This window comes from Nannobrachium achirus (assembly GCF_963921795.1).
Source record: "Nannobrachium achirus genome assembly, chromosome: 5".
NCBI lineage: Eukaryota > Metazoa > Chordata > Actinopteri > Myctophiformes > Myctophidae > Nannobrachium > Nannobrachium achirus.
The window spans coordinates 72,749,437-72,763,176 of NC_137814.1; the positions used below are offsets into that span (position 1 = coordinate 72,749,437).

The following is a 13,740-nucleotide window of genomic DNA, read 5'->3' on the forward strand; positions in this document are numbered from 1 at the left end:
AACAAGTGGTAGTGGCAAAAAAGAGAAAACAAACATACCGAGTTCTGACTGGAGATATGGGAGGGGTCTATTGTGAGTTTGCCTCTTTGCAGCAGTGGCACAGACACCAAACATATGAATCTTTCTTGGACATCATCAACATCAGATTAACGTGGTGGCAATTATTATGCATTATAGCAAGGCAACTACACAACCCAAACCTCTACCAAAGTGGTCTAGCCCTTTAAAACACTCGCATGACTGAGCCTGATTTTGAGATTTTTAGGTGGATTTTGGATTTGCTCAGGAAACTCTCAGAAATGTGCCCTTTCGTGACCTGTCCTTAACATACAAGCCACGTCTTGTTTTTTCTACCATTTGAGATGTTTTGTAAATATGAAATCAATATTTTTGAGTGTTTCCTGAGCAATCTAATTCCATTTCTAAATCTCAAAAAACAAAGACCTGTTCAGTCATTGTGCTGCTGATGGGACACACATGTACTTCCTCCTCTCTCCTCTAGGGGGCAGCGACGAATATCTGCATCTCTGTAAACACAAACATGCAGTTAACTTAGAATGACAGGTTGTTCTGTGAAAAGACAATGAACCAATAGGAATTGCACTTCAAGTGTGAACATTAAACCAGTTTAAAATTGTTTAAAAGTCAAAAACAGTTTAAAATTTGTCCAGAAATGAAATACACTTTCTGGGGTAATTTCAATGTGTCCCCTGGCTTTAGGGTGCACCACGGAAGTTAGAGGGACAGAAATGCCTGGATCCCGTATAGAGGGACAGAGGCTGAGGGGAACTTTTGGGGAAGAAGAAGACAGCCTCCACGTGGCCTCCCCCGCAAGTAGCTAAAGAGTAGTTCCAAGGTTGCTTGCTCTCCAAGCGAAAAACAAATGTCTTCACAACGTCCAACGACCACAGCCCCATCGCTAGCGCTTCTCCAGCTCAACGTCGAAGGTCTCACCATAGCCAAGCTCGACATCCTTGAGCAAATAGTCAGCAAAAACAACGTGACAGTGATCACCCTGCAGGAGACCCACCAGGAAAATAAAAACATCCTGAGGGTCCCTGGGTACACCCTGGCCAGCCACATCGCCAATTAAACATCATGGCATTGCCACATCTGTCCGCAAAGACATTGCCTGGTCAGCTGCCGCACAATCTCCAGAGGACGCAGAGATATAGGGGAACTTTTAGGGATTTTATGCATGTATATCCAGATTTAGAGGAACATCTCAAATTAAGATGGTGCTATACTTACTGTATGCCTATATATAATAATAATTCCTCCACAAACGGAATATTCATACAAACGCTTTTTGTTAACACAGATAACACGGATGTCATCTCAAAGTGAAATATCTGTTCCTTTCATCACACCACACACTCTCCCTATAGATAGATAGATACCTTCATTATCCCAAGGGGGGAAATCAGTTGCCCAGAGGCAGCACAGCAGTATAAGGTTATTTACAAAGTTACAGAGAAGTATGAAAAAGATAAAAGAAAAAACAAGAACAGAGTACAGAGTACAGTAAGAGCAAGAGAAAGGGAACAAATAATATATATAAATATATATATACATAAAGTGTCCTAAAGCACAACTATCAAAATAATACAGTGCCCAAATCAAATTGACCAATAAGACCTGGAACCATTATAACCAAAGTAAAGTAGGGATGGTCCGATCAGGTTTTTTGGAACTGATCACCGAGCACCGATCACAAAAGTTTGATCACCCGATACCGATCAATCACCGATCTGATCAAGTTATTATTTATATATTATTTATATTTTCTAAATGTTAATGTTTTAACTTTAATTAATTAATTAACTCATGAATTCATTTATATATTTGCCTTATAGTTATTTACCAGCATTACTATGTATTTATTATCATAGCAGTAACTAATTATTCCTTCAGCACTGTGGAAATCAATACCCCAAAATGGCCTCAAGTGGGCATACTGAACGGCTGGTTGATCGGTTGCACCGATCGGATCGGATCGGTGAATTTACCTTTTGATCTAAACCACCGATTATCGCTGATCCCGCTTTGATCGGCCCGATCCGATCCATTGCCGATTGATCGGTAACATCTCTAATAACCATTATTTTATGCTTTAACTAGCAAATAATTGCAGATCTACAAGCTCACAAGTTGGCACAGAGTACACATCTTTGAATATAAACTGTATTTTTTATTTGTAACTCAAATATTTGAGAACCCCTGGATTAGACACAGGACAGAACAAGCTCACTAAAGCCACACAGTTTGTGAGCTTATATTAATTAAACATTTGTTTGGTAATGTTAACCAAATCCATATCCATTATGTTAAAGAATTACGCTTTTATTTGTCCCCACAGTGTGAGAGAGATGTAACTCCTGTGAGCGTAAAATGAAATCAAATGGACCCGTACGTTTGGCTTTGTTTTGTTCATTGGCAATATAGGGTATTTTGTTAAACAAATAGCCAATCTTCTACAAGCTCACAACGCCATACGAAGCGAAGTAAAATAATTACGCCTTCATATGTCCCGATTTTCATTTGTATCATTATTAGACAACTCACAAAACCAGCCAATTAATCAAGTTTAGGTAATGTGATGTCCCGACATCACGCACGCATGCATGCATGCATGCAGGGAGGGAGGGAAAGAGAAAGAAAGAGCGCTCTCGATAGTTAAATATAGGCTATATAATAAAATAAGGGTCCATTTGTGCAAACAGGGCTCGGGAGAAAGAGAGATAGGGAAAGGTGTAGCAGAGATAGACAGAGCGAGGCAGAGAAATGATGAGAGAGAAAGAGAGAGAGAGAGAGAGAGATAATTCACATTCTCTTCACTCTGTAAAATGTTCACATAGTGCTTTTAGCTTAGGCATATAACAATGAAAAGCAAATGATTATCCATTAGAAATTAGACGTGCAGGACACAAGCGTCGGGTGCCTATACTGTTTGATTGGCACCCATGTCCAAGTTTCAAATGTGTATGTTTTCCCCCCCACAAAGTAAAGCCCTGCTTCATCATACAAGGCCATCGCACAAAAGTAGTGAAAACAGGAGATTATCCATTAGAAATTAGACGTGCAGGACACAAACAAGCGTTGGGAGCCTATATTGTTTGATTGACAATTTGGCACCCATGTCAGCGTGACATGCGTGCCTGTCTAAAAGCCGTCTCCACTCGAACAGAACAGGCTGACTGCACCGGGAGATTAGGGCTGTGTCTCCCGGCTCAGCGTGTAGGCCTATCTATACAAGCTATTAACCCATTTTGTGCTCCAGAAATTAACGGATTAAAATGTCTAGCAGGCTGCATCCACGACCGTTGTCTTATTTTGAAGGCCAGAAGTCCATAGCGTAAACACTTCCGGTTTGACGTCATCGCGTCATTCACAGGAAGCGATCATCGTCAACATGTGGTTGTGTAATGGCGGATCGGTGCTTTTCAACATGTGTTATATAAGCGAGAATCTACTGCCATCCTCCCTTTGAAAGTGTTGTTTGGAGATAATGGACATTAAAGATGAGATTCCCCGTCTGCCTCAATGTTATGGGATTACTATTTTGTGCTCGTGGATCCGTGATGATGATGAATCGGCGAGGGCGATCGTCTCAGGACCTTCCGCGCAGCAACAGGAAGGTAATAGAGTACAGTACAGTAATAGAGTACTTTTCACAAGTGTACTCGGGATCGGCACCATGTGCTACTCGAGTATTTTTCACGAGTATTCTCGGGATCGGCGCTAATTGTGTTAATTTCGTCCGATAAATTATAGATTTTAACTGAAATGATTAATAGCTTTTAGAAACACGCTGTGCAGTGGCGGCAACGTCACACTTCTCCCAGTCAGCAAGACCATCATCTCCCCGCAAATGATTGCTCCTGCACGGCTAAAATAATAATAGGCCTACATTATATAAACCATAGTTAATAGATAATATTTATGAAATAAAACATTTCCAGGTTTTAATATCTTTGCTAAGCTGACAGTGAAATGCAAATGAACCATTACCTTGAACAAAGGCGCACTCCGGGAGCACTAAAGGTGTGAATTATCTTTATAACCGATTTTTTACGTCAGAGTGGTATAATGGTATATTATTTCATACTTAGGAAACGTTTCAGAAGGGTGGAAAAAAACGAGAACATATGTCTTGAGTATTTAGGAAAAGTCATGGAAGGGAACATTTCTGAGACCTTCACGGGGAGAGTTATTGCACTTTGCGATCTCAAAATCGGCCAAAATGACCTGTTAGTCACCGGTGTGTTAATGCATGTGTAGTCCCGACAGTTAGTACAGCCATGAAGCATCTCACAACAGCCCTACCAATCGGGCTCATCCCTACTGGCACGACGGTTTGTGCGTTGGTCTGGTGAGTGGGATTTGTATTTGGTCTACTTGTTTGAACAGTTTGCTAGTATACACAACTGCCTGTCTGTATAAGTTGTAACAGTTCCACTATTCTATTAGTTTAGTCATAAACAGTTAGTTTTATAAATACAGTATAAATGAGTGTTCTAGTGTTTTCAGTCTAGATACCTCATCTGCTTCTACAGTTCATTGGAGCGATGTGTAACAACTGCTAGTCAAAGTGACTACTGGCCAATCACTGCGCAACTTTATTGGCGTATGTGTGACGCACGCGGAAGCGATTCAGGTGGAAGCAATGCAGATTCCCATGGTTACTCGATGCATACTGTACGACTCAGAGCCGAAGGAGGTGTATACCTTTCTATGTCTATGATTATAAGCATGTGATTGTGTGTAACAGGAAGTGAATGTGGATGTGTGGGAGGAGCCTAAGATTCTCACCTTCAGTTGTCGGCACCAGAACACGTCCTGACAGACAGACAGACAGACAGACAGACAGACAGACAGACAGACAGACAGACAGAGCATAGCGTGTTATCTTACAAGACAAAGCAAATGGTGATGGAACCCTGTTGTGTGGGTGAGACAGCAGTTACCAATCACAAGGTCAAGCTCAGTGGTCAGTCAGTTTGACCACAACATCACGCTACCGGTATGTTGCTAAAGAACACTAGCATTTAAGCCAGGGCTCTTCAACTGGGGCTCCGGGATCCCTAACTAAGGGGTCCTCAGAGTTGCTACAGGGGGTCCGCCAAACCTCTCTCCGCTTGAACCCTAGCATTTCAAAAGTTTTATTTAATTTTATTATTTAAAAAAATAATACTTTTATACTGTTTAAAACATACTAATCTAAGAAATTCCATAAATAATGAGAATTAAGAAGTCGTGAAAATAGCCAATCTACAAGCTGGCAACGTGGTGCGAAGCAACGTGTTGTGCTGCTTGTTGATCTATATTCTGACTAGTTTGGGTCCCGACCTGAAAACGTTGAGGACCACTGGTCTAAAGCATTCTAAATAGTGTGGAGTGTAAAACACTACTTGTGTTTGAGTGATGATAGTGCATGTTCCACATCTGACCATGTTTCTTCCAGCGGTAGTAGATGAACCCAGACAGGAACAAGACCCCGCCCAGGACAAGGCCAGATGCTCCCATGGCCATCCTGTTCTTGTCTGCCTCTGGCATGGAGTCGTCTGAGAATGGAACAACCAAATACTAGTATTAGAACTGTCTGGTGGCCATAGGCCATAGAGAGGCTCTCTGGGAGACACAAGGTCCCCAGTTCAAGCTCAGGCACCGGCCTACTTGTCAAAGGGTCCCTGAGCAAGACACCTTTCTTTTTTATAGTTAAAAGAACAAGATGCTGGTGCTGGGCTCAGGTCGACATGAGATCAAAAAGAATAGAGGTCCGCACACAGCTCAATGCTCCACAGTGTTTATTTAAAACATAAAGTTAGACGACGTTTCGTCATCAAGGCCAGCTGATGGCCGAAACGTTGTCTAACTTTATGTTTTAAATAAACACTGTGGAGCATTGAGCTGTGTGCGGACCTCTATTCTTTTTAACCTTTCTTTTTTATCCCATGATTTTTGTAACCCGGTGTCAATTGTCTAATGTAATCCTGGGCACTACACTCTCTCTGCCAACCTGGGGAGATCAACATGCTGGCCTCATGCTTCCTTCTATGCATGAGGAGTCCAAGCTGCTTCTTTTCACCTGACATGGGGGAGTTTCCCCAGTAGGACGTAGCGGACCAGGATTACTGCATGTTTTTTTGTGAGACTACCTACCCAAGGGCACACAGGGAGAACATGCAAACTCACACAGAAAGGCTCTTTCGCCAACCCCACCTGTGGGTGCTGATGACGCGGAGGAGAGAACACACCCCCAGCGCCCACAGCGCCCCCGGCGGGAATCTAACCCAGGAGCTTCTAGCTGTGGGGCGACAGCGCCACCGTGCTTCACTTTCAAACATGCTCGGGGTCATTTTAACGTCTACTCAGCCTTATAAAGCAACTTAAAAAACTGTCTGAGGTGCTCACAAAAAACAGAGCGAGACATTAAAACATGTTCAAACTTGTTTGAAAGTGAACCTACGGTACCTGAGGAGGGATAGATTACAGTAGATTACAATAGAGACCGACAGTACAGTACAGTACAGTACAGTACAGTACAGTACAGTACAGTACAGTACAGTAGGTCACAGTAGAGTGACTGACCCCAGTCCACAAATATGGGCGCAGTCAGGCTGGAGTGTTCCACCATGCAGGAGATCTTCTCTCCTGATCTGTAACACACACACACACACACACACACACACACACACACACACACACACACACACACACACACACACACACACACACACACACAATTTTCAATTCAATGGAGCTTTATTGGCATGAGAAAACATAAGTTTACATTGCCAAAGCAAGTGTTACAAGTAAAATAAAAACAGTTGAAAATGGGGAGCATATATATATATATATATATATATATATATATATATATATATATATATATAATATATATATATATATATATATATATATATATATATATATATATATATATATGCATACATACACACGTACATACGCACGTACGTACGCACGCACGCACGCACGCGCGCGCGCGCACACGCACGCACACACACACACACACACACACACACACACACACCGTTTAGTTAGAATACTACTTTATGAATTAGAATACAACACAATACAATACTAGGCTACTTCATCAGAATAGAATAGAATAAAGAATAAGAAAACATGGAATAGAATGCTATACTGTATAAGTTAGAATACAACAACATGGAATTGAATAGAATACAATAACTTTGCATAGAATACTAGTTTATTATGTGTTTATTAATTTATTATGTTAATGACAACACAATACATTTCCGAGCTGCCAACTGATCTGCTTGTCATTCTGTCATTTTGACAGACAATCTGGCCAGGGTTTGGAACCAGCAGCCTTCAGGCTACTAGTCCACTTCTCTGACCTCTGGTCTACTTACAGTACTGGGGACCCCCAGGGGTCCTTGGGGGGGGTTCCAGAGGGTCCCCAGCTAAATGTGTAGATACAGCATCATAACCATTTTGTCCACTTTATCCACATTATTGTACACGTTGGCAATTCAAAAATAGCAGATATGCAAGCCCACAGTGCACAAAATACTTTCTGATGGTGGTCTAGGCCAAATAAAATATCAATGTGGGTGGTACTTGTCATAATGTGGGTGGTACGTGTCATGAAAAAGATTGAGTAGCCTAACACTGACCCACAGTACTACCACCTATTACTAACACACAGCAGGCCCTGTTTCTAACGCTCTCCAATTGTCTGCCACTTGTAACTGATGACACCTCGCTAAACAATAATCCTGATTGAGTGTGCAAAACAGAGGGAACAGAATGGCAAGCAGAGGGAAGTGTTATTACTTCCCATTCAGTGAATGGTGAAGTATACAGTTTGGGGAGTTTGGAGAGAGGCTTCAATGGTAAGTTCAGGTTTCAACCCGAACCAGTTTGATCACATGACCGACGCTAGTTTGAAGACATCTGATGGTGTCAGCAGTGAGGCTTAATGAGGCTTGGATTGGATGAGAGTCTGTGTTGACTTTATGAACATGAGTGACAGAACAACGTTTTACCAGCGACCCTGGACGCAACGGGGAGGCCTGAAGCGAAAACACTCTCACACTCGGCAGTGGCTCAGGGGTAGAGTTGCCGTCTTAGAACAGGGAGGGTTCCTAAAGGGTTCCCAGTTTGATCCCGGGCTCCCCCAGAGTTAGTGTAGAAGTGTCCTTGAGCAAGACTAGATAGATAGATACCGGTAGATACCTTTATTATCCCAAGGGAGAAAATCAGTCAACCGGAGGCAGCACAGCAGTATAAGGACATTTACAAAGTTACAGAGAAGTATGAAAAGAATAAAAAAGAACAGTGTACAGTAAAGAGCAAGGTACATCAAAGAAAGGGTGCGAAAAATATAAAGTGTCAAAAACAGTCAATGCTCAAAGTGAAACAGACAACTTAAACAAAAAACAGCAAAAAGCAATCCTTAAGCACAATCTTTCTGTTTTTCCACGTATTTCCTGGCGTTCCCCATGCGCACCAACCCCATTGAGATAAACAGACAGTGATCGGATAAAAAGGCTTCTTATTAAAGAACACAGAGAATACAGGTAATTATAGAACGCCGTACCCTATTTAGACAGGTGTTAGACTTTATTAAGCACTTTGTTTGTGAAATCTGAATGCTGGTGTAGTTGTAGGGAGCTAAGTAAGTCGCTCTGCCCGAACCCATGTAAACACGGGAACATGGCGGTCAGGGCTTGGTCTCTACGACCATGCGTGAGCTACGATAGGCTAAAAATCGCTTTGGGAAACACGGCCATTGCTAGTCAAAGTATCTCACCGCAATGTCAAACACAAACAGAAAAATACTCAATACTACTAACACAACCTAATAGTGCAGAGCCAAACAAAAAAAGTGTTCATTGGTCAGTGCAAGAAAAATAAATAAAAATAAAAATAAGAAAGGGTGACACAGCAAGACACACATGAGCACCCTCCCTGGAAAGGTCCTTAGAGTTAAATCCAGTTAATTCTGACTGAGTTGGAAGCCCCAATCACTCCCGATGAGCAGATTGGTGCCTTGCATGGTTTCCTCTGCCATCGGCGTATGAGTGAATGGGTGAATGTAATGCACAATATCTGTTAAGCACCTTGGATAAAGGTGATATATAAATGCACCATTTACACTCAGTTGCACACACACACAAAACTTCAAATCAAATTAATGTGTGTGTGTGTGTGTGTGGGTGTGGGTGTGGGTGTGTGTGTGTGTGTGTGTGTGTGTGTGTGTGTGTGTGTGTGTGTGTGTGTTAGGGCATAGCACGGGTCTTCCAGGACCCGATAACCCGAGACCCGAACCGAGACCCGAGCCGTTCGGGTCTAAAATATTCACTTGTCCCTCGGGTTAGGGTAGGGTAGGGTCTAATTGCCTCGGGTCCGTTCGGGGCTGTCCAAAATGCAGGATCCGAAAAGGATCCGAGAGGACCCGAGATTTAAACATATATATCCTTCAACTTTAAAATATATATTGTTTTTAATGAGACATGCATTGTAATTACGCTCCCAAATCAATATTATCGTCTGTTCTGGCTTATTGAGTGAGTCCCGTTCAGCGCATCCAATCTCAAGCATTGCGCTGCTGCTGCACGGAGGGCTTTTTTTTGCGAGGTGAAATACAAACAAAGGCCACCTGGCTGGAAGTGGAAGATGCAGGTTGGAACGTCATTTAGCCTATATGGAACATGTTTCTGGACATTATTAGCTCCGGTTCGGACCGGATCCAACCACTATCGGATCCACTTCGGGCCGGGGCTAGACAATCTGTAGTTTTCTCGGGGCCGGTTCGGCTCGGTCCAAATTTCCTCGGTTCCATTTCGGCTCGGATCCCATTTTTTGGACCCGTGCTACCCTCTAGTGTGTGTGTGTGTGTGTGTGTGTGTGTGTGTGTGTGTGTGTGTGTGACATGCTTGTTGTATATAATGACTGACATGAGCCTTGATTTTAACTTTGCTGCAACTGAAATATTTCTTGTATGCAATGTCTTTATGTGTGGACATGAATAAATAGTCAAAATGTGTGTCAGTCCGTGCATGCAGATTGTGTGCGCTCGAGAGTGTGTGTGCCATGTTATGTTCCCTTCCTGTTTCCTTTCCAGTAGCCTACAGTATATCATAACATAACTACATCTTACATCTGTAACAAACCAAACCACAGGAAGGTCGGTGAGTTCCTGCTTCAATAGACACATACCGGTAGTACCAGTACATGGGGCACACACATGAGCCAAATAATGCTCTGCCTCCAAAAGAAGAATTTTTGTGGGGGGCGGAATTCCCAAAAGGGCATTTCCAGTGGGGTTTTTTTTCTTACGTGATATCTAGCCAGATTTGGAGGAATATCTCATTTTACCTTAAACAAATAAGTCCCAATCCAGTAGAATTACCACCAAAGAGAAATAGAGAGATAGAGAGAGATGGGGGGTTATATGACAAATACAATTGAGTACTTTTTTGTCCTTATGTTTTTTCACCTCATGGGCGAGGTGTTGTGCACATTAAATAGCCAATCTACAATCTCACAACGCGTCGAGCACAGTGAGCATGGAGATCAGCTATTTCCGGTGCGCAACGCCGGCGCCACGCCAGCAAAGAATGATCATGCTCCAGGAGAAGCGAGGTGTGGCATGGTCTTCTACACACAGGGCATTGAATGCTCGTTCAAGTTCAGGAGCAGGGACGTGCAGAAAATGTTAGAGAGTCGGCTATTTTCGGTGCTTAATACCACACTGAACTAAGTGTAATCAAGTCCATACTGGAGATGGCATGGATTTCTACACAGAGAGGGCAATTCTTTCAACATGAGATGATGCATTCAAGTTCAGGAGAGTTTGGACAATTGTCTTGAATGCTGCCTTCAGGTATGGCATGGAAAGTAGGCATTCGCATTTCTTTCACCATAGTAAAAACTGCATTTATGAAAGCAATTCTCTTGAATGCATGCCTTCGGGTACGGTATGGAAAGGAGGGCATTTGCGTTTCTTTCACCATAGTACATGCTGCATCCATGGTCTGGAGCAGGTGGGGCTCAAGCCCCTTTTGATGTCTATAGCCCATTTTCGACTGCAGCTTTAGCTCCACACCACACCACACTACACCACACCACACCACATAAAAATATCTACATTTTCCATTACACAAAAGTACCCCTATCGGTAAGAAACAAATTGACCCTTTTAACTGTGATTATAATACAATATACATTTGTATTACAACTATCCTAAATTATAATACACTATAATGGATTATAACTGTGATTATAATACACTATAAAGTATTAATGTATTACTATGATAATTATAATACACTATAATACATTATAATAGTGGTTATAACACAATAGAATCTATTATCATGTATTACAACTATATCCTGGTGGTCTAAATGAAAAGTCAGTGAGTGATCAGTCATTATGAAGTGTTTGGCCCTGTTTGGCCTACCTCAGACCTACTCTAGACTGGATACTTTTTAGTACCATGTTAAGTACCACTTTCACGCCACTCTACCAAGGTCCTTGTAGTGGAAAACCTGGCACAAGTTGGCGGTGTGGTGTGGAGTGGTGTGGAGTGGGGTCTGTGGAAAAGGGGCTGTGCACATGCCTGGCTGCCGTGTACTGGTGTGTAATGGTGTGTAATGGTGCACTGGTGTGTAATGGTGTGTACTGGTGTACTACTGACCTGTGTGTGTACTCCAGGTAGGAGTGGTACTGGTAGTACCAGTAGAGGTGTGTATTTCTATGTGTAGGTGTGTATTAGGTGTGTACCTGGGTGTGTACTCCAGGTAGGAGTGGTACTGGTAGTACCAGTAGAGGTGTGTATTTCTATGTGTAGGTGTGTATTAGGTGTGTACCTGGGTGTGTACTCCAGGTAGGAGTGGTACTAGTAGTACCAGTAGAGGTGTGTATTTCTATGTGTAGGTGTCTGTTAGGTGTGTACCTGGGTGTGTACTCAGGTAGGAGTGGTACTGGTAGTACCAGTAGAGGTGTGTATTTCTATGTGTAGGTGTCTGTTAGGTGTGTACCTGGGTGTGTACTCCAGGTAGGAGTGGTACTGGTAGTACCAGTAGAGGTGTGTATATCTATGTGTAGGTGCCTATAGGTGTGTACCTGGGTGTGTACTCCAGGTAGGAGTGGTACTGGTAGTACCAGTAGATGTGTGTATTTCTATGTGTAGGTGTGTATTAGGTGTGTACCTGGGTGTGTACTCCAGGTAGGAGTGGTACTGGTAGTACCAGTCTCCATCAGGCTCCTCATCGGTGGTGGTGACATCAGAGGTGGCAGCCTCTCCGTCTCTCAGCCAGGTGACGATGATGCGTTTGGGGTAGAAGTCGTAGCTGCTGCACACCAGCATGTGTGTGTGTGTGGGATCAAAAGGAGTCTCCGAGGTCAGTCTCACATAGGGCTCCACTGGGGGAAAAATCAGTAAAAAATGAAACAAAAAAAAAATATTATTTGACATGAATTATCTCAAATTCAGGTTTACAATTAAGCAATATTACACAAGAGTGCATTATCACGGTTATTTGGCATGACAGCCTTGCTGCAGGAACGAGCCGAAGTGTAATATTGCGATTATACAACTGTTGCCCTTAAAAAAATAAAAACAATGAAAAAAAAAACACATCAACTTCATTTCATTTAAATACTGAGTGGAGAATAACTTTTCAGGTCGAGACCCAAAAGAGAGATTAGACGTTTTAGTCGAAATCGCTTAGCGCCGCTGTGAGCTTGTAGATCGGCCAATTCATACTTCTTAAACATTTGTGGAATTTCTTACATTTTTATTTTCTCATGAAATTGCTTATTAACTCATTCGTAGTTAACGGCCGAGGACCCCGAAGTTTTTTCTATGTCTTTCACTGCTGGCTTCTCCTACCTGTTAAAGCGGCCGCTAATCCAGTTCCCATCGTGCATGATCGAACACTGCTATGCATGGTTTGTTCGCGTATTCCATCAGCTTCTCAAATCCTTTAATTTTTTTTCAATTGATCCATAAGTTCTTCGTCTGTAAGCTGCCGTGTTTACACAGAAAGCCAACAGGCCAAAATAATCAGCTTCCGGTTTACGGTGTCAATGTTAACTGGTCCGCTCAATAATGTGTCCGTGTAGAAACCGATCACGGAGCATTAGTTCCGGCCTATTTTAGTTCCGCCTCGATAAAAAATCTTTTTTTAATTAAAGCTTATTAAATCTTCTGGTTCCTCGGGCATGGCAGGGAAGGGGTACAAAGGGGTATTCTTTGGGCAGAGGTTGAGTTAAAATCATTCTTTTTGGGAATGTTTTTTGAAAATGTTTTAAAATAAATAATAATAAAAAACTCAAAAATTAAGAGACCCAAAAAAATTATTCCATGACCCACAAATGGGTCCCGAACCACCTTTTAGGAAACAGTGGTCTAAAGGACGTACATCTACATTTAATTTCAGGATGCTGTCTTAAAAGTTTACTCGAGAGGATGTAAAGTGTGTTTAACACCTAAAGTAATGTTTTATTATAGAAGATCAATGTAAACATCAATCATCTGTGAATAGTTGTTATTTATTATTATAACATGTTATTGTTCATGAGGTGATAAGTGTTGAGTGCTGTTCTGAGATCACCTCTCCTGTCCAGAACTTCGGAGTAGCCCTCAATGTTGAGTTTGCAGAAACCCTCTCGGTTTGCTCTCGCCATAGCCAGTACAGCAGGATCTTTATTCCAGCTCTCTGCGTTTATCACACCATA

At 42.2% G+C, this 13,740-nt stretch overlaps 1 protein-coding gene across 1 annotated transcript in view; it reads right to left on the reverse strand.

The window, feature by feature from the left end:
- Window positions 1-1,096: 1,096 nt before the first annotated feature.
- The window catches only part of LOC308285291 (H-2 class II histocompatibility antigen, I-E beta chain-like), a gene marked incomplete at both ends in the record, with an annotated part of 12,710 nt that continues 66 nt past the window's right edge, over window positions 1,097-13,740 (reverse strand). Inside the window, 5 exons of the mRNA XM_080726007.1 lie at window positions 1,097-1,152; window positions 5,451-5,564; window positions 6,470-6,474; window positions 12,249-12,423; window positions 13,617-13,740. The exon at window positions 13,617-13,740 is cut by the window's right edge and continues 66 nt beyond it. Of these exons, the coding sequence (XP_080582133.1) occupies window positions 1,097-1,152; window positions 5,451-5,564; window positions 6,470-6,474; window positions 12,249-12,423; window positions 13,617-13,740 (474 nt within the window). The remainder of the gene's footprint in view (window positions 1,153-5,450; window positions 5,565-6,469; window positions 6,475-12,248; window positions 12,424-13,616) is intronic.